Here is a 19,406-nt window from a genome sequence, read left to right on the forward strand (position 1 = left end):
TAGGTAGGTTTCACATATAAAGGTTTAGTGTAGAGGTACCGGGATAGCTTTGACGGCAGAGAGATAGGGAGGGATAGGATCTGGAATGCTTTAATGGAGAGTAGTGGATAGTAAAGGGATCTACAGTTTGGTGCCCTCTACTGGCGTGTTCCAATAGAGCTGGTACTCAACTGTCTATATATTAGAACACCACTGGGGCGAGTGGGAGAGGGGCAGGCGAAAAACCAGTTGATTGTGGGGAACACGAAGGTGGGTATTGCAGGTTGTGAGGGCTGTAATAGAGAGTGTTAAAGTGGACGGGGGCACTGGAGCTTTATGTTGTATTGATCTAACTACAGAGGTTGGTCAGGTGGATGGTTGCAACTCTTTGGGACCCGTCTATTCTGTTCTCCAACCAGGTTGCTTGAGAGGTGAAGCTTAGGCTACCCGTTGTCCCGACATATGACCGTATGGGGAAGGGAATCCTGATGAAGGCACAAATCTCTCTGTTCCCCGCTAGACCACAACATATATTAACCAAAAAGGGGAAAAAAGCTGGGTAACAATTAAAATGTAGCTTTTAGGAATTGCTACTAAAATAATATGTAGACCAGAACCATTCTGAAACCACTGTAGCTAGGTATGTATAGCTCAAAAGACACCACCTACAAAGCGGTACCTTTTCATTTCTCAATGACAAGTGCACATTAACTACATAACATACAGCATACTAGTCAACAGTCCTCAATTTCCTGGGATAGTCTTGTTTTTTGGGGGTCCTGTCCCGTCAAATTTGGGTCTGTTCCGGCATAAGAATACTTCCTATGCACAGTGCATTACACTATGCACGAGCAGCCTAAACGCTTGTGAATGAGCTCCGAACTACCCAGTATCCGTACCGTGTAGCCTAGAACTCAACGCTGCAGGATCAGGCGGAGTGTGTGGCCCTGCCCCCTCTGTGCTGGAATCGAGGAGTAGGCATACAGTCGTACCTGGGAACGCTCGGTGTTTGGTGCCACTTCTCGTGGGGCCAGGTCACGGGGGGCAGTGTTGCGGAACTCCCTGTCCACTTCCCCATTAAAAAAAAAGTGCCTTTCCTGCAGTGTCAGCGAGAAAGCCCACCACACCCCGCAAAGGAGAGGGGGCTCCGGGGAGCCGGACCCAGAAAGTTTCCCCCTGTACGCCTAGAGGACCAGCTCTGCCTTATGACGCTCACCCGGGAGCAAAGTCAAGATGAAGAAAATGTTCAGTTTTCGTGCAAACAAATACAGGCCCAGAGCAAGCTTTTGAGGCCATCTAGGTCTCTCCTTCAGGCATATTATAGCTTCCAATCTTTTATACTTCAGTTAGTCAACTAGACTAGAGATTCACTCTCTATGGGACTGCGTTGACCCCAAACATGCTCATAGGTTTTTAGTTGGGGGTACATGAATAGAAATACACAATACAACACAAGGCGTTATGTTTCAAGCACAGCGAACGGTATGGCCGGTTCTGCTGCTGGTTTAACCTCCACCAAACGACTCGCATAACGGTGACGGGAAAGTTATTTGCATTTTGACTTCTGTGTTTAGATCTCGGATTTTCTCGTCACCCGGCCACGCAGATGTTCTCCTAGAAGCGTGCGTAGTGACGTAGAGCGCATCGCTTGAGGCCTGCATTGAGATCTAAATCCGGGACCTCGAGTGAGAGGAGTAGAGCCGATCAAACAGTCTTAGAGATGAGTAAAAGGAAGGCCCCCCAGGAGTCCCCGAATGAAGGGATAACGGACTTTCTCACAGGTGACGGCTCCGTGATTGTGTTATTAATAGAGAGACGCCGAGGCGGGGAGATTCCGTGTCTGCGTGCAGAGAGAGGGGCGAATGAGTACAATGGGCCGTGTTAATAAACCAGTCCACCGGCAGTGATATTAATACATAATATTATTCATACTATTCAGTGGGGACATTCATGCGGTTTCCATGGTGATTGTTCTCTCTACATTTAGAACTCTGCCAACTTGCTTTTATATACATATAACCCAAGACATGGCTCCTGCTATCTAAACACCCTGCCGGTTCCCCATTCTCTGTCCCCACAACAGGGAAGGGTTAACATGGGCTATTTCTAGATTGTAAGCTCCTTTTGAGCTGGGTCCTTCTCCCCTGTTCGCTTCTGTAAATCCAAATGGTTACGTTGTCTCTTTGCCCGTTTATACGATGGCGCCGTATACATCGATACGTAGTGCCATTGTGGTCCGTGGTGTGTATGCGAGTGTAGGAATAACCCTGCTGGTAACCAAGGGGTTAACAGCGGGGGTTAATGAATTCACATACCGAAGGAAGCTGACAGATAATGCAAATGAAACGCTCGCCATGATATAAAACTGTATTCATTGATGTAAAGCTGCTTTTAACCGTTATTATCTTAGAGGTAATGTAAGGAAGTTGACAAGTGGAACAGCCTCCCAGCAGAAGCGGTACAGGCTAATGAAGTAAGATAATAGAAACACACACCACCGACTGATTAGGGTCTGAGCCTCTAGATCAGGAAAAACGGACAGACTGGACGGCCGCATGAGTTCGATCTGCCTTTAAATTCTATGCTCAGTTGAATGACTGTTTGGAATCCTCCTGCGATTAATAAAGAAATAACCGGGAGCCGTCCGCGAGGTCTGATGGACCAAAAACGAAATGTGTTTCCTGCCCTTTCTGTTGGGACGAAATTTGGGGAACTGTTTCCTTTCTGTAATGGCTCGGCGCTCCGGTTGTAGCGAGTGGAGTCTGAGGATCGTTCTGGAGTCTGATATAACGCAGCCGCGGACGCTCTGGATGTCGCTGGACCTTTTCCTTAATCAACGTTCGTTTCTCTTTTCAGAACTGGCCAATTATGAGCGCAATGTGAACAGAGCCATCCATAAGTACAATGCGTACCGGTAAGACGCCCCCAGTCCCGCTCGTGCTTTCAGCAGGGATGTTGGGTTGTGATTAGATTCGTGGACGTGGAAGGGACGCTCCAGCCATCTTTTGCCCTTTAATTCATGTCCCTATTTTGTATTATCTGTCTTGTAAATACACATTGGGAGATTCTGCAGAATTCCCTTCATGCGTTTGCCCCTTTCCACCCCCCCCCCACTGTTCAGACCCCCCTTGCACATGTGGAAAGTGGGCCAGTTTATTTTAATGGGTACACTTTTCTACCACTGATTGGCTGCTTCAAGCAGCCAATCAGCTGCAAGAATAGTCACATTATGGAGGAGCAGGGTTGCTGCAGGGGAGCCCCTTCTGTGTCAGGCAAGTGCTTTATTGTTTTTTTTTTTTTATTTGTTTTGGAAGAATTCATATTAAAGGTTCCCACAGAATTCTTTAATATACATTTATCTTCAGAGGGGGGTCAGCGGCATTAGACATTTCTCTTTTAGTAATTATAGGAACTATAACACAGCGCGGTCGTGTTTCTATTCTTGCTCAGTATGACAGCGAACGAGAACACGCGGCCCCTGATTGGGATCGCTGATTAACACGCGTGTGACTGCTTGCTTTTTGTGACGTTTAGCATTCTGGCGCCGTCTGCTCGTCATGTGCCAAAATATGTCATTAACGCAGAACGTGACATTCGTCTGTCGATGATCACGAAGGCCTGAAGTTCCGATTGTGTAGATAAATTGCTGAAGATGCAGTAACTTCACAACTCCAAGTAGCTCACGGTGTGTTATACTCTAGAGCGCCACCCAGAAATCACAGGGGCATTGTGGGGCGTTTGGCCCCGGTACCCACTCGTATAGTGCTGGACTCATAGGGACAGAATCACGTCACTGACATTAAAGAAAAGTACATATTGAATGCAGATGTGCTGAGGGGAGCAAATACACATGGGGGCATTCTGTAGGACCCCCCATGCATTTGCCAAAATGTAAAGGGACAATCCGCTGTCATATGCGTTAAAGGGCGAACGATTGCTGGAGTGAAAATAAACAATATAATTAAACATCCAGTGTAATCATCTGTACAGTGATAACGTAAGGCACGGAACTGCTTATAAACTACAAACGTTCATTACTTGTATCCAGAGCTCCTTTGCCTTACGACATGGTAGATTATTGTGTATCCATGCAATAATAATTGCAGGTGGTTTTGCTATAATTGTGTCAATGCTTCATTAGGCTATAATTAGGAATAGATGTGGGTCGCTTCTTTTTGTTTTTTTGTTTCTCTTTTTTTTAATAATTTTATATCAGTTGTACTATATAAATCAATAAATTATTATTATTTTTTTTTTTTCCCCCCAGAAAAGCTGCGTCTGTGATTTCTAAGTACCCCACAAAAATCAAGAGTGGGACAGAAGCAAAAAAGCTGGTGAGCACCAAGATGTTTCCTTCTTTAGTCTAAGATATCGAGCTAAAAGTCCCCGCGTTGCAGCCCTGTTCTAAGGATAGTAAAGGGCCTAATTCATCCCCTGCAAGTGGGGAGGAAGGTTCGGTTGCTGTTATTTCGGCTGCCTTGTTGTGTGAGCAAACCATATTGGGAAGGAAGCTATATCGAGGTTTGACAATGATAGAAACAGTGCAATGTCACAAATGTGAGGGGTTTATTCACTAAAACAGGCGTTTACAATGATGGGGCAACCACAGTGAGCTTCTCCTGGAAGAAGAGGTTTGAGGAGACAGAGAGTCCCTGGAAGTCATCTCACCTATTAAACTATGCAATACGCAGGGCCAGCTCAGGCCCTTCCTGCAGGATAATCGAAAAAAATACCCCAGAGAGAATGATTAAATAAAGATTCACACCGCAATGTATTTATACTCGCTGGAGCTAATCACAGAACCTTCAAGCCAAATGACGTGGTTTTATGTCATTCTGCAGGATGGCGTTGGAGCCAAGATAGCCGAGAAGATCGATGAATTTCTGGCCACCGGAAAACTGCGCAAGCTTGAAAAGGTAAAACATCCCTAATGTATCCCCAGTGATTGCTAAACAACAGCGGTGTAATCGTCTTTTCAGTCCTGCTACTTACCCGGTCAGTATGGCCGTAATTCTGGAAGGAGTGTAAGCTTCTCTGTCGCTTTATCAAACCCCATAACTCTGCTTCCTCCTGTAGATTCGACAAGATGATACCAGCTCGTCAATTAATTTCTTAACAAGGGTCAGCGGTATCGGGTGAGTACCGTTATTCCCAATTTTTCCGTTATTTATATTTTATCTGCCCGCATTGATTATGATTAATACACTCTTTTGAGATTTAGCTGGTAATTATTTTTTATATCATTTTGTAGGTTTTTCTTTAATAAACACGAGCAATTGGCCAACTTTATTTCATAGCTTAATGCCAACACTTGCATTGTCCTGTGTCGTTGGGATGTATGCCCACCTGTCACATGTCACATAGACTTGTTAGTCTGGAACTAGTGAAGCCGTATCGGTAAACCTATAAACGATAAGAATATCATCTGGAAAATCATGTTATCGGTTAACGTATTGTATCTGTGACTTGTGCGACAGGCCGGCTGCTGCTCGCAAACTGGTGGAAGAAGGAATTAAGAGTTTAGAAGGTGAGTCGGTTATTGATCAGAGTTCACGAGGGTATCATCGGTTTTAATATAAGGGCAGAGGATGGGTCAGCGTGTGATATAAGTGAGATAGTGGATGCCAGCATCACCTTCTTAAATTTAATTTATATATATATATAATGTGAAAAGGAGCATCAATAATATCACATTACAGGTTAATCAAAAAGCTAAGGATACATAGTATAAATAAATATATTATGACTGATATATAAATTAGACAGATAAGCAACAAGTAAACTCACAATACCAGCGTGTTCACCGAACACTTAGGTTACAACATTGTTAACTACCATCGGTCAACTTATTGGGATAGGATCTTATATTTTAATGGCTGTACTTCTATGGCGAGTCAGAGAGCATTGGCAGAAGTCTGAGAAATTATCTGATTAGTTCTCTTGTTTCGTATCAGAATATGCACCGCCACGTGTGTTTTGTGGTTTGTTTATACATACAAACCAAGTTGATCTCTCTTCCTTCTTAGATCTCCGGAATAACCAACACAAGTTGAATCATCATCAAAAGATTGGATTGAAGTGAGTATCTGCTTTCTTTCTGTAATGGTAACATCGGAAAATATTACTTTACGGAAAGGGTAGTGGACGCATGGAATAGCCTTCCAGCAGTAAAGGCATTTAAGCAAGCATGGGATAGGCATAAGGCCAAGCTAGATATAGGATAAGGGCAGGTACTCAAGGAAAGTACTCGGAGGTTGGGCAGACTGGATGGGCCTACTGGTTCTTATCTGCCGTCACTTTCTATGTTTCTATGTCTTGAAATGTCCTTGTTTGCCATGGAAACGGTAAAGTGACCCCAAACTTTTGAACGTGTATGTATGTATGTGATATATATATATTTCTAGAGGACATGATCCAAACCCAGAGCATTGTGATGTGATATTGGTTTAAAAACTAGAAACTGTATTATTTTCCCTCTAGATATTTTGAAGATTTTGAGATGCGCATCCCCCGCAGCGAGCTGCTCCAGATGCAGGTATATGTTTTTGTTTTGCTTTAATGCTTTGCGCGCACTTGATTAACACACAAGCGTGCAGGCTGCATTAATGTAGCTTGCTGTTCATGGCTATGATGTAAATAATTCACATACACACACCACTTGTTGCCCGAGTGCATGCATGCGCATTCACCCTCTCCATTCCTTTACTTAAAATCCACTTCAAAGTCTGTGACAGATCCCAGCTTGGTATGTAAGTGATGGGCCAGGCTGTCAGAAATGTTATATAGAAGGTTTCAGAAAGGCTTCCCACCGATGCCTCTTTCAGCAGATGAATCTGTGGTATCCTTCAGGCTCCCCGGTATCTCGGGAGTCCCTCTGGATTGCCACAGGACTTGATTCAGAAGCAGATCTGTGCGATTTCGCACCAGATCCGTTTTTTTAGACACTTGGATGTAATCCGGCAAATCTGCTGCTCAGCGAAGAGGCGTCGGTGTTTTATATATTCCTAACCGTCGGGGTGTCTGCAGGTACATCTTTCAATCATACGGGTCTCTCTGTTTTTAGGATATTGTGCTAAAAAATGTGAATGAATTGGATCCAGAGTACATCGGCACAGTGTGTGGAAGCTTCAGGCGAGGTAAGCACTTCTGAGCCTTGTCTGGTTTCTGTTTTCCTGTCAAATATGAAGGTTATATATTATGGCTGATGTAAGTAAATTGGGTCATGGAAAGATGAGTCTTTTATTTGTAACGTTACTCTGGCGTCACGCTAAGTTATTGGAATCTCCAGAAGACTGTCGGACATGGTCCATTTTATTGGCTTATTTTCTGTCCTTTCTAACCTTTTTTTTATTCTTATTGCTTCTCCTCAGGTGCGGAGTCCAGTGGGGATATGGATATCCTGCTGACGCATCCGGATTTCACGTCAGAGTCTGCCAAACAGGTCACTAGCCGAGGGACTTCTTCGTTTGGAGGAAACTTAAATTATAACAAGAAAAAAAAACAAACAACTAATACCGGAACATATTGTCTTTGTGTTTAAATCCACAGCCGCACCTGTTGCACCAGGTAGTTCAGTCCTTGGAGGATTGTGGGTTCATTACAGACACGCTGGTGAAAGGAGACACCAAATTCATGGTAAGAATGGTAACCAAAGGAGCCGACTAACTAAGCTGCATTCCAACGATGCTAAGTTTATATGATATAATATTATTTGATACGTATTATAAAATTATATGAAATATATGTGTTTTGTTTTGCCGCAGGGTGTTTGCCAGCTCCCAGCTGAAGAAGACAAAGTGTATCCCTTCCGCAGAATTGATATCAGGTAATATTAAGCCCTCTGGATGATGGCCACCTCTGTGAAGTCCTTGAAGGTCACTCTAGGGATAAGTCCCTGGGTCCACAGTTTTCTTCACCGATGTGTTTTTCTGCTAATCATACCCTTTGTTCTCTCCCACCTCAGGCTGATTCCAAAGGACCAGTATTACTGCGGCGTGCTGTATTTCACTGGTAGTGATATCTTTAATAAGAACATGCGCACCCACGCTCTGGAGAAAGGCTTCACCTTGAATGAGTACACACTGCGTCCTCTAGGAGTCACAGGTCAGTTCCGAAGAGGTTTCCTTCGAGGCTGTAAGCCGGAGTATTGTGTTTGCGGACAGAACACTTTACAAAATGTAACCCATACAGATTTTTGGATGTTTCCAAGTGTTACAGATTTGGCGTTAACGCATGAATCTGCCCTAAAAGATGAATATTTTAGCTCCCTGTGTTAATGATCAGCCACAGCGAGCTTCTCCTGCGAGAATAGCCGAGCTGTCTTGGTGTAATGATAGAAATTCCCTCCAACTCTCCATAATGATTGAAATAGAACCATTATCCAGGGCTGTCCATCGAGTCAGTTGCCCTTCATAAGGAATGTTCAACCTAATGTCTGTTTAGTAAATAGACCCCAATGACCTGGGGTCCTATCCAGAGCTTTCATTTCCCAACAGTCGTCTTTTCTGGCCAGGACTAGAAGAAGTGACTGTTGTCCTTCATGAAAGAGCAGCAGCCTTGAGTGTCTCCTGCAGATTAGCCGGTACTCCCATGGTGTTTGGGATACAGAGAAGGTATTTGTAGTTCTGGAAATGCTATGGCTGACCTCCTCTATAACTGACCATCGTCTCCTCTGTCTCCTTACAGGAATAGCAGGGGAACCCCTCTTGATAGAAAGCGAGAAAGACATCTTTGATTACATTCAATACAAGTACCGGGAACCAAAGGAACGCAGCGAGTGACCCTTAGGCCTTTGCACCAGTTCAATTTACTTACCATAGCCAGCCCATCAGTAAAGGCAAACTCCGGTTATTTTACTGATCTTTGATGGGGTCCTAAAACCGGGAGGAATATTATGTATTACCGTGTGCATGTTTGTGATTAGCTGTAACTTTGGTGGGATGTATGTTATGTGATGATGAAAGAGCGTCCTGTTTCCTTTCAAGGAGATTTTACGTCAATCATGGTTATTTCCCCTGAAAAACAATCACAGTACCAAGAAAAAAAAACAAAACCCAAAAACGTAGGAATTCATACCTATAAGACACCCTGTGAATATTGTATTTATTACGAAGGCATCTCATTTTTGGGCAGCTCCTTTTGCTTTTATTTAAAAAAAGCCAAAAATATTTTGTTTACATATATAACAGTATTTTAATTTAATTTTTTTAATCGTTAAACAAGGGCCGGTTACTAAACAGTTCAGTGCATAGATTTACTAGACTCAAAGTTTTCTGAGATGGCTTTAAGGTCCAGCACATTGAGAAAGAGTTAACTCTTTGTGTTAAGCTTGTGTTTGGGGTGCGTTAAGTGGAGATTGTCACAATTGAAACATACTGTAATGGTAAGAGATGTATAATTATTTAATGGCCTTGCTACGTATGGCCCTTTAGGCAGCAGCAGATGGCATAACGGCCGCTACTGGTACTACTGGTACGCGCTGACTTGTGCATCATATACACTACGGCGCCAGAGACTCGCCAGAAAAAGTTCATTTAACGTAGCGATAATTTCTTTTTTTTCTGCCATTTTAGGTTATAGGGTGTGAATGGTTACTGTAGTATTGCCTGTGACTGTTACAAAAATATAATTATGTATTTAAAAAAGACAAAATGAATTCCTCGTGTGAAATGACTGGCGTATAGAAAAATAAATTGGCCGTGATCCTGTTTGTGTGTATATAATATATAATAGTGGATTGTAATGAGCCTCCCACGTGCCTGAAATAATTAGCAGGGAATGCGCAGCCCGGCCGGGGATGGCTGATCGTTTTCTAATGTTTACTGCCTGCCTGCCTGCCATTGTATAGTAACTCGTAATAATCTTCCACGTAGTCCATGAAGCATTTATTAGCTTTGGGGCTGGACAATTTTATATAGAATTTAGGATCCAGTGAGAAAAATGGATGACCCGGCTTCAGTTTTATAGCAGCAAGGTGGGATTCCACCCGTAGACATCAGTATAGAAGCAAAAAGTGAGGCTCGTGGCTACATGGGTCCTGGAGGCAAGGCTGTAACCGCTAGCGTCAACAATGTCTGCAGATCTGTACATCTCGGCATGTGCCGTTTTGCAGTTCCAGTGGAATGGAACCTGAATTTCCAGTTTTGGAGCAGAAAATGTGCTACGTGTGTAACCTGGCGTTACCGCTTCTTATACTCGGAGCGTTCCATGCAGTCAGCCTTACTTCATTTATGGGCAAATTGGGATTTGGTGGAGTTTATGTACTAAGCAATTACATATCGTCGCACTAACTTCAAAGGAAACGGTCGCTGCCTATAGCTTCTGCGTTCTGTTAATCAGATCTGATCTGTTAATCAGAATCGCGTTTGGAGGTATCTAGAATAATCGTGGAAACATCGTGGATGACGCATTATCTCATCAATGTCCTGTCCCTGCACACATTCCTTTACAAATCCTGCCCGAACCCCAACCAGCAACTTATCCGTAAGGGCAACATAACAAAGATAATCTCAATGATTTTAACTATGCATTATGCGGGGCTAAATTAGCCCCAACAAGTGTATGAAACACGGTGGCTTTCAAGCAGATGGCAGGCTTAGGGTTTTTTTTTATATATATATTATTACTTTATATCAGCCCTGAATGCACAAAACTTGTCTGACTGCATATTCCACATTGATATGCAATGGATGCCATTCGGCTTATGGAGTTTTGTGAATAAATGTAAAGTAAGGCGCTAAAATGTTTAAAAACTGGACCCTGTTTTAAGACAACAGAAATACTAAAAGACTAGGATCTCAAAAGCCCATCTACAGATTTAATGACCTTGCCTATAAACAGGGAAAAGTGTGATTCTGCATTCAGTTCTGAGCCTTATGAATGCCTTGGTCAGGACGTGGCTGGGGTTAAGACCTTCTGCAAATGTTCTCTTGGAAACATTATTTCCTTTATAATAATAAAAAGGACTGCTGCTCTTGGAAGGGCCAGTATATGGCAGATACCCTGCACAATGCTATTTTGAGTCAGAGGAAAAGAGCGCCGACAAAAGGCCCGATCTCCCAAGTGGCCCATATCCCCCGGGCTCCGTACCATGGGCATGTTCTTCCCCTATAGTCCTTTCTTAAACGGTCATCCTGAAGGAGCACTTATTTGTTTTTCCACAGTGTAGAAAAGCAAGAAATGTGGCAAAAGGCTTATACCGTGGAATCATACAGAGCGAAACATGATAACCATCTTGTGAATAGTTTATATGCGGCCCCACGTTAAAATAAAAAAAAAAATCAACCCAGTTATGCTACGAAAGGCCCTAGCAGACCATTTCCACGGACACCTTAAAAGCCCAAGAGAGCCCTGGTCTCATCCACCTGAAGATATTGGGTATATCCGGGAGCTTCCCAGGTCAGCTACCCGCAGGCACTCGTTTCCTACGCACTACGGGAGCTGAGGAGCAGAGTTTCAGTTCATTCTTGTCGGACCCAATTAAGAATTATTCATATTTATTGCATATCATAGGAACGCGTACCAACACCTTCCCTCCATATCACCTGCCGAGCTGCACTCAGACCATTTCAGGATATCCTTATAAACATCCAGCACAACTGAGTGACCGTCAGACCTCAAGGGCCAGATGAGGGATCTTCTCACAAAGGGAATATATACTTCTAATGTTCATGGGCAGGAACGTGTTAACACGTTGGAATGGACTATGTAACTTTCTTAAAGCCCGACCTCAAACTCGGGCTATAAATCCTGTTTTTCTAGTTGACTGTTAAATTACCTTTCAAGGTTCCCAAGGCTAGCATAATATTCTCTCAAAGGGCTATACACGCCCCAGGGAAGACATAACGCGAAATTATAACCAGACCATCCAGTGTGCAGCGGCCATCTTTATTGTGATAACTAAACAATAACTCAAGTAAACACTCAAGGGTAATGGGGTGTGCATTTACTGTTATTACCGCAGAACATGTGACCACCATCTTCACCACATCAAGGACCAAATTATATATAAATACCCCAAATGGCTTTAGAGGATCCCCCTCCACCCTCGTTTGCGTACAACTAGGAGAACACGGATGTACAACTTCCATATGAATACACTAAAAGCAAGGATTAATCCTGAAGGGGGCGTAATAAACAAAAAAATAAATGTATAAACGGGGGACTTTATGTTAATAACTACAACCAAGGCAATGGCAGCAGGTTATTCTAGAACAATGGCAGAGAACCAAAAACTGTATATAATATATATATTAAGGGGAGAGATAGTGTATATTTTTTTAAGGTAGTGTTCAGGAAGTTGATAAATTTGTAGAAACGTCTGTAGTGCTCTTTAGAATTCTGGTTGGTGTTTCCTCATTATAATAATGTGAAGATGGTCACTAAGGAGTGTTGTGTTACTCTTCAGCTTCTTGTTCCAAGGGTAACGCTACTCCTGAACATCCGCACGGTGTTTCCCGTATCAGAGTAATGTTGGCACTGCTTGAGTATTCTTGGTGTGGCTAAAATCCCGTCTGTGTTGTAAACACTGGAGGGAGTCTGGGTTGGGGTCTGAATGATTACTCCTGGATCCTTTGCGAATTCTTCCCATTATGCTTCAAGCTCAAAGCCGAGGCCTACCTTGTGGCCACCAGAGCTAAAGTTCTTCCCGTTGATCAGGGCGGAAAGAGTGAGCTTCACACCTGTGAGAAAGCAGTATTTTTAGTGAGGACGGCAAGTAGTTTAAATGGTGGAAACCCCATCTGCCCTTGCAGAGGGCTGCGCAGGTCTCGGTTTTTGGACATAAAGAAATCCTTTACTCACCAGGTCTTAGGGTGTGTGTGTAACCCAGTCCAATCAAGCTGGCATTATTAACTTTAGCCTGAAACAGAGACAGAAGAACAGATGTTATAATGGGGACTGCAGATCAAAATAACCAATATCCGAGTTCAGCACACCTTATTTTGGCTCGTTAGTTTTACAAGCAAACCTATCCTTGGTCTCTCTTGTACATAGCACAGGAATCCTTACGAAATCACAGTTCTCACTCACAGAGATGGTGGCGTCCGAGTCCAGCTGGTACTTGGCGCCAATACCGAAGCGGGTGTTGTTGCTGCCGGCACTCCACGCCAGGCTCACCGAAGTCTCTATATTCTTATTGACTTTCTGGTAGATGGAGCCTCCGAATTCGGTGCCATCATTCCTGATAGAGAAGGAGAGAAGATCAGATGATGCCATGAACCAGCATTCATACGCTGCACCGAACATGTAACCCTACAGGGTTCTTTATCAGTGTACACATAACTGACATACGTGTATAGATACTAAGCATCCCTCTGTATGTAACATGGATTCATCATACATAACACGCAGTCACAGATTGCAAACTCACACATTAGTGTGCAGCTGAAAGTCTCCTGCGGTGTAGCCCAGTGCAAAGTTGTTTTGTGCCAGCCTAGACTTGGCCGTGTCGAAGGCCATCTGGTAGCCAGCCAACCAGCCTTGGTAGCCCAGGACTCCCCAACCATATATGGTGGGGCCTGCCAGGTCCAGGTCGATATCACAGCCCAGATTGGCATAGTCTCTCTTGTAGGAGGTCCGCAGCTTAGCGCTCTTTTTCCTGAAAGAGAGGAAGATAGAGGGTGAACTCTAATAGCCAACGTACATTGCTCATCGAAGAAGAAGAAGAAAAAAAAAAAAAAAAAAAAAAAGACTAATTAAAAGGAGACAGATTATTTTTTTTACTCAAAATTACACAGTTTCACAGTAGTTGGTAAAACAAAAGATGTGATACATATCCCAAGAGTAATGTAAACCATGTGCAACGTTGTATAATCATAATCTCTAATAGTGTATATTGGTACATTTTAATCAAAAGCAGAAAAAGTAAATGAAAAGATATGAGAAGACGGCAAAGAGTAACATGGCCCAGGTGTGGGGCAACAAGACGGCTAGGAAAATTATACATTTAATAAAGACGTTGTCCAGGAGAAGCAATTTTTAATGACGTGTGAACACCTAACATTATAAAAGCAGGAGATGCGAGAACTCACCCTGTATTAGGAACAAACGCAGTGTCAAGGGAGAGCTTCAATCCCTTAGCCAACTGTACAAAAGAGGAACGCGTCACATCATTAGATCTTTCACCCTCTTAAAGAGCCTCTCCCCCCCCCCCCTCCTGGGCAATGCGGCCACCATCCTCACCTTGTCTTCGATGGCCACTTCCGTGCCCAAGGTGTTGTCCGTGTTCCATTTCTGGGTGAAAGTGATGCCGGCTTCCTTCAGCTTGTATTTTGTCTCAAGGTTTCCAGTTGCTTTCCCGGTGTCTGTGTTTGATGAGCCGCTGCTTGTGAATTCCTGTAAACCAGAAGCGGTACGTTTTAACGTGTTCTCCAGCCATCTGTCCTTAGCTCACCTTTCCCAGTCCCTCTCCTGCAACGCTTTATACTAGTGTGGTTGATGCATCCCCCAACGACGGCACTTTTACCTCTGGTGTAATACCCCCCAACAATCTCTAAATTGTTAGCTTGTTTCTGTAAGTCAAATTGTTACATACTACTTGTTAGGTCCTGTTTACCCATTGTACAGCGCTACGGAATATGATGGCGCTATATAAAACAATTTACGTTATTAAGTCCTATGCGACGCAAGTATTTTGGTTACATGACAAAATTCTTTTAGATCTGAGACATCTAATGCACATTAATCTAGTGTTAATGCAGTTAGTTACCATAAGGTAATTAAAAACATATTTTACTTTATTTACAAAGCAGGAATTGGGTGAAAGTTCTCTTTTGAGGCTTTATTATCCTAGTAAATGCTCTGTAAGGTCTTACCATCTGCAGAAGTTCCAAGGCAGCGTCCAGAAAGGAGAAAATGTAAACATGCATTAAATATTTATATTTAAAAGAGGAAAAAAAAACCACCCCTTGAAGTATGCGATCGAGTCTCGCGGTTACTTACCACCCCACTGGAGGATTTGGTCTTCAATTCCAGCTTCACCAAGCCAAACCCTGAAAGAAAAAAACCTCATCAAGGCGAGTACCGGCATCGGCACGAGTCGCTCGCTCCTCCCGATACTACACATAGCAGCTACGGGGCGGCCTTTTGATAACTATGCACATCACCGGGCATGACTGCAGGAAAGGGCAAGAAGAGGCATTTGAACTACAATGCTCATCATCCAAAGGGCAGGTTGCAGATTATGGAAGCTACAAGTTTGATATTTCCCGATGTACCCAAAAACACCGAAACGCGCAAAGATCACAGCGGGCAGCACAACTGCTCAAAAAAAAAAACCCCAAAAAGAAACATTTCAATGAAGAATATCATCGTTTTCATTCTTTACGGTAGACGTTCATTCAGCGAGGTCATTTCTACATACACCGGATTTTTACAGACTAGATGGGACGAATATTTCGGTTTTCCCGTCTTTATCCGAGGCTTGGAGGAAAGACTCAAAATAAAAAAAAAAAGTTACTAGACCAAGTGAGATGACGATCTGAGGAGCTTGCAGGTCTACTCTAACCATGATAACAGGTTCTGCGGTAACGAGTCGCGTTTCACTTACTCACCATAGCCTTTATTAAAAACATCGCGGGATGATTTGCCCAGGTCTGCGTAGGTAGGTGGCACTGCCATGATTCCTGAGAAAGGAAAGAAATCATCGTTACAAAGTAACGTTGGTCGCCACATGTAGTCTATACCTTTTCCCACGACTCCGCGCATCATTCTCTGTACCCCTCTAACGATTCCATATCATTGGGATGAGACGTGGAGCTGGGCTGTAACATACCTCACATCAGATCACATGCGCAGGTGAATGAATAACGTGCGCACGATTCCCATTCCATTCCACAGAAATTCAGCTTAAGGCAATTCAGCAGAACTTTACGTGTGTATTTAGCCTGTTCGTATAACCTCTCTCTATAACACATAACTCTATAACTCTGTCTCTCTATAACCTCTCTTCACATAACCTCAATAACCCCTCCCACTTCTATATGCACCAAAGCTTTAGCTTCTCCCATTGGTAATCACCACAACAACCCTATAACTCATTATATGCCGCCATAAACGTGTTAACTATTCTGCACCATATTCTCTTTTTCATGATACTCCTACTGAATGCTTTTATCCAGGCCCCAGGGCTCTAGGGATGGACACACAAGACACACACGATTAACCCATTTCCTCTGATCGAACACATCAGCTTGCAGCCAACCACACGCCTCATTGCATCTATGTAATGGGACACGCCAGCCATCGTACGCGAGGATTCAGCAGAATCCCCCCCGAGATATGTTCGGCCGGACAGACACCACACACATGATATACTCACCTCCTGCGCTGGTCCCTTATGAGCATGCGCAGAAAGCACTGCCACTGCATTCAATTGGAGCATTTCCCTGCCACTGATTGGCTGATTAATGACAAGAGTTGTCAGACCCAGGAAAAGGAAGCCAGCTGCCGGGCTGCAGCTTCTACATCAGGTTAAGAGACACCCCCCCCCCCATTTTTGAGAACCTCATAGTAAAATACGCAGAGCGCTTTAATCTGCATTCTTCTTTAGAGGGGACGACACTAATCCGTCCCTTTAAATGCTGCATGATCAGCAATTTTCTGAAGAGGTAGTTCGGGGGGAAAAGCTTTTTTCTCGTTGCATGTTTTATAATACTAATCACCACGAGTACCACTCCGTGTCTGAACACACAAAAGCAACAATCATTTTCTATTTATAATATGATGAACCACCGCCAATCAGCAGCATCATACAAAACATATTAGTTATTAACATACAAGCCTGCAAATTACACTGGGATCACATACAAGTCTGCACATTACACCGGGACCATACACATAACATACAAGTCTGCACATTACACCTGGATCGCACACATTGTAACACAAAACATACAAGTCCACACATCACACACATTATAACATACAGGTTAACACATTGTATGCTGATGGCAGGGTACATATTCCTGACAGGTGACATTCTGTGACTTGACACTTTAAAGGTAACGTTAATTAGGTCACTATGGAAGTGATGCAGTGCTAGTATACGGTCCGGGGTCATGCCCCCGGGTCACCGTCCGTCTATATGCATCCTACAAATGTCACACATACTACGTCACTGCTGCTCTATGCGGCGGACACTGTCTATGCGGTAACCGTTATATTGATTATATAACCTTCGCGACGTCCAGTTGCTTATTCTAATAATCCCTTATCTACCGAGTAAACGTGCCCATTTAATATGTAACTGCATCCACACCCGATAACGCATTTATACCACACCCGAAAAACAAATGCCCGTCTCTTCGCCCCCTTTATCACCTCTCCCTGGCTGAAGGTCTCTGCGTCTCACCTCACTTTGCGCATGCGCTCAAGTCACGCTGATCCGCCTGCATCATGTGACCAACACACCACGCCCAGGGCACGGCCTACTCACCGCTAAACCACGCCCAGCTGTCGTTTTCCACGTATGATTCTCTTTTCCAATTGGATCATTTGCCCACTATAGCGCGGCTTTTACCATAGAGCCGCAAGACGCCTAGAGTGGCTGTTCTGGTAAATGCTATATGCAAATATACTGGAATATACTTCCGGCGGTTTTTTTTTTTTATTGCACATGCGCAGTACTTTATTGAGACTTATTGACTATGCAGTGCTCTCTGTTTAAGCATGTATTGTACGTTCAGAGAATAATGTTATCAGAGCAAGAGAGTTCCATCTGTACTGAGCAGTATGATTTAATTATATGGCTGGTCCATGCAAAGACATACCTCTTCTGCAATACACCCCAATTCCTTCTAGATTGTAAACTCCTTTGACCAGGGCTCTCCTTACCTTTTGTTTCTGTAAATCCTAATTATGTAATTCACTACGTTATGTCCCGTTTAGCCATTGTACGGCATTGCAGAATATGATGGCGCTATATAAATCCACAATATTATAACAACTGGATTGCGCTAAACATTGATGTGTTTCTTTACATACATGTAATTGCATTAGATTGCAAGCTTTGAGACGCTAGATAGTCTCGTGATCTAATGCGAGTTGGCCGATAAAGCTTTCGTTGTCACAGTGTTTGCCTATATTCTTTCTACAGCTAACGTGGTACAAGTTGCTTACATTCTGCATCACAAGGACTTGCGTTTGTCTCCGTGCTGCACGATTGGTTACTACATACAGTTGTTTCATAAGCCATTTAAAACTGGGCAATCAGAGATATTGTTATCTTTTATTTATATTGAGCCGACAATTTACTCAGGGCTGCTTACATATATTCAAAGGGTCTGATAAAACTAGAATTGACAGACATTGGCAAACCGATACATTAGGTAAAGAGGGCCCGGCTCACAGGCTTACAACGTAAAAAAGATGCACAATACAAGTGCCCAGCAGTAAATAAAAGTTCAAAGGATTAGTTAAATACATTGTACAGGACTACAGAACATGATGGCGCTATACAAAACAATAAATAATACCAATAATAATACAAAGTGTACATTATCCATGATACCAGGCAGGACTAGCCAATGTCTGGGCATGAAGCATGTAGAAACAAAAGGGATTCAGCATGAAATGAAACATCAGCGCTTTATACAGTAGTCACATTGGTCATTTTTTTCAAATCTTTTTCTATTAGTTTTTAAACTATACAAAACCTTTCTGAGCATGAGGGTGAAACCAAGCATTATGTGTAATATTCAGGGAGTGAGCGCGTGCGTGTGTGTGTGTGTGTGTGTCCTATGGTCCTTAGTAATATTTACAATCTGACAAAACTGGACTATCCAAGACCTCTAGGAACCTGGGATTTGGTATGAGAGATAGCGGTTTGTCACGAAGACAAAATGCCAATCCAACTGATTTTCTTGGCTGTTCTTATGGAATAGAAAACTATGCTCATGATGATCTGGTTATATCAATTGATTTTGTCATAGGGTTGATAGCAGTATATTGGGTGCACACAATGGCAGATTTATTTACTGGTGGGTATGTATTTTACATGGTGCTGACAGTAACTGCGCGTGGCTAAATACAAGACATATCTTGGGCTTCATCTTCAGAAAAAAAAATGTATATATATATATAATATATAATTAACGCTGGTGGTTCCTAGGAGATTTCTGTCCTCAACAGTTTTCTGCTGCCCCAGTCCATCATCCAGGCAAATTGCGGCAGCCACACGTTGCTTATTCACATAATGCTTTGTGTACCTTCCCAGCTAACGTGAAACCGTACTCCGCCAGTCTGCCCATACAGCCGCCATCCAGCCCTCCATGACAATGTGCATTTTGTGTGCAAAAAACTCTTTAAGACTTTTCAACCAAACCGGGACGGATGGTAATTACTGCAAATACAACGCAGTTATCTGGTTGAACCCTTTATCCTTCCTTGACAGTTATTGTGTTAAAATACTTAGTCCCTTTAGAGTGCAT

General features: G+C 43.2%; 2 protein-coding genes across 8 annotated transcripts; one reads left to right on the plus strand and one right to left on the minus strand.

The window, feature by feature from the left end:
* The first annotated feature begins 1,699 nt into the window (after window positions 1–1,699).
* On the plus strand, window positions 1,700–8,759 carry LOC149277563 (DNA polymerase beta). Its single transcript, XM_089502706.1, has 14 exons — window positions 1,700–1,760; window positions 2,836–2,893; window positions 4,247–4,313; window positions 4,821–4,895; window positions 5,056–5,114; window positions 5,457–5,506; window positions 6,006–6,057; window positions 6,460–6,514; window positions 7,043–7,115; window positions 7,350–7,420; window positions 7,528–7,614; window positions 7,743–7,804; window positions 7,943–8,082; window positions 8,665–8,759. The coding sequence occupies exons 1-14, from the start codon at window positions 1,700–1,702 to the stop codon at window positions 8,757–8,759; spliced, it is 1,005 nt and encodes a 334-aa protein (XP_089358832.1).
* Window positions 8,760–12,567: 3,808 nt separating this feature from the next.
* On the minus strand, window positions 12,568–15,597 carry LOC149277564 (non-selective voltage-gated ion channel VDAC3-like). Of its 7 annotated transcripts, XM_089502686.1 has the most exons (9): window positions 15,531–15,597; window positions 14,920–14,969; window positions 14,793–14,795; window positions 14,161–14,313; window positions 14,010–14,062; window positions 13,349–13,576; window positions 13,009–13,159; window positions 12,781–12,838; window positions 12,568–12,659 (listed from the first exon to the last, which is right to left on the minus strand). In XM_089502686.1, exons 1-9 carry the CDS (start codon window positions 15,595–15,597, stop codon window positions 12,568–12,570), a joined length of 855 nt encoding a protein of 284 aa, XP_089358812.1. The 7 variants fall into 7 exon arrangements, with proteins under 7 accessions (XP_089358812.1, XP_089358815.1, XP_089358813.1 ...); XM_089502689.1 differs by lacking the exon at window positions 14,793–14,795 and having other exon boundaries at window positions 13,120–13,159; XM_089502687.1 differs by lacking the exon at window positions 14,793–14,795.
* Window positions 15,598–19,406: the final 3,809 nt, after the last annotated feature.

The sequence above is a fragment of the Sceloporus occidentalis genome, unplaced genomic scaffold (assembly GCF_023333645.1).
Source record: "Sceloporus occidentalis isolate IW3139 unplaced genomic scaffold, rSceOcc1.0.p SCAF_209, whole genome shotgun sequence".
Lineage (NCBI taxonomy): Eukaryota > Metazoa > Chordata > Lepidosauria > Squamata > Phrynosomatidae > Sceloporus > Sceloporus occidentalis.

What these genes read in the sequence shown, in the direction of transcription:
- LOC149277563 (XM_089502706.1), top strand. Translation starts at nt 1,700, where the DNA reads ATGAGTAAAAGGAAGGCCCCCCAGGAGTCCCCGAATGAAGGGATAACG. An exon ending in ACAAGGGTCAGCGGTATCGG is followed by an intron (nt 5,115 to 5,456) that starts GTGAGTACCGTT and finishes CTTGTGCGACAG; the next exon opens with GCCGGCTGCTGCTCGCAAAC. An exon ending in AGGAATTAAGAGTTTAGAAG is followed by an intron (nt 5,507 to 6,005) that starts GTGAGTCGGTTA and finishes CTTCCTTCTTAG; the next exon opens with ATCTCCGGAATAACCAACAC.
- LOC149277564 (XM_089502685.1), bottom strand. Translation starts at nt 15,597, where the DNA reads ATGGCAGTGCCACCTACCTACGCAGACCTGGGCAAATCATCCCGCGAT. An exon ending in AAGTGGCCATCGAAGACAAG is followed by an intron (nt 14,063 to 14,160) that starts GTGAGGATGGTG and finishes TCTTTTGTACAG; the next exon opens with TTGGCTAAGGGATTGAAGCT. An exon ending in ACTCGGACGCCACCATCTCT is followed by an intron (nt 12,839 to 13,008) that starts GTGAGTGAGAAC and finishes TCTCTGTTTCAG; the next exon opens with GCTAAAGTTAATAATGCCAG.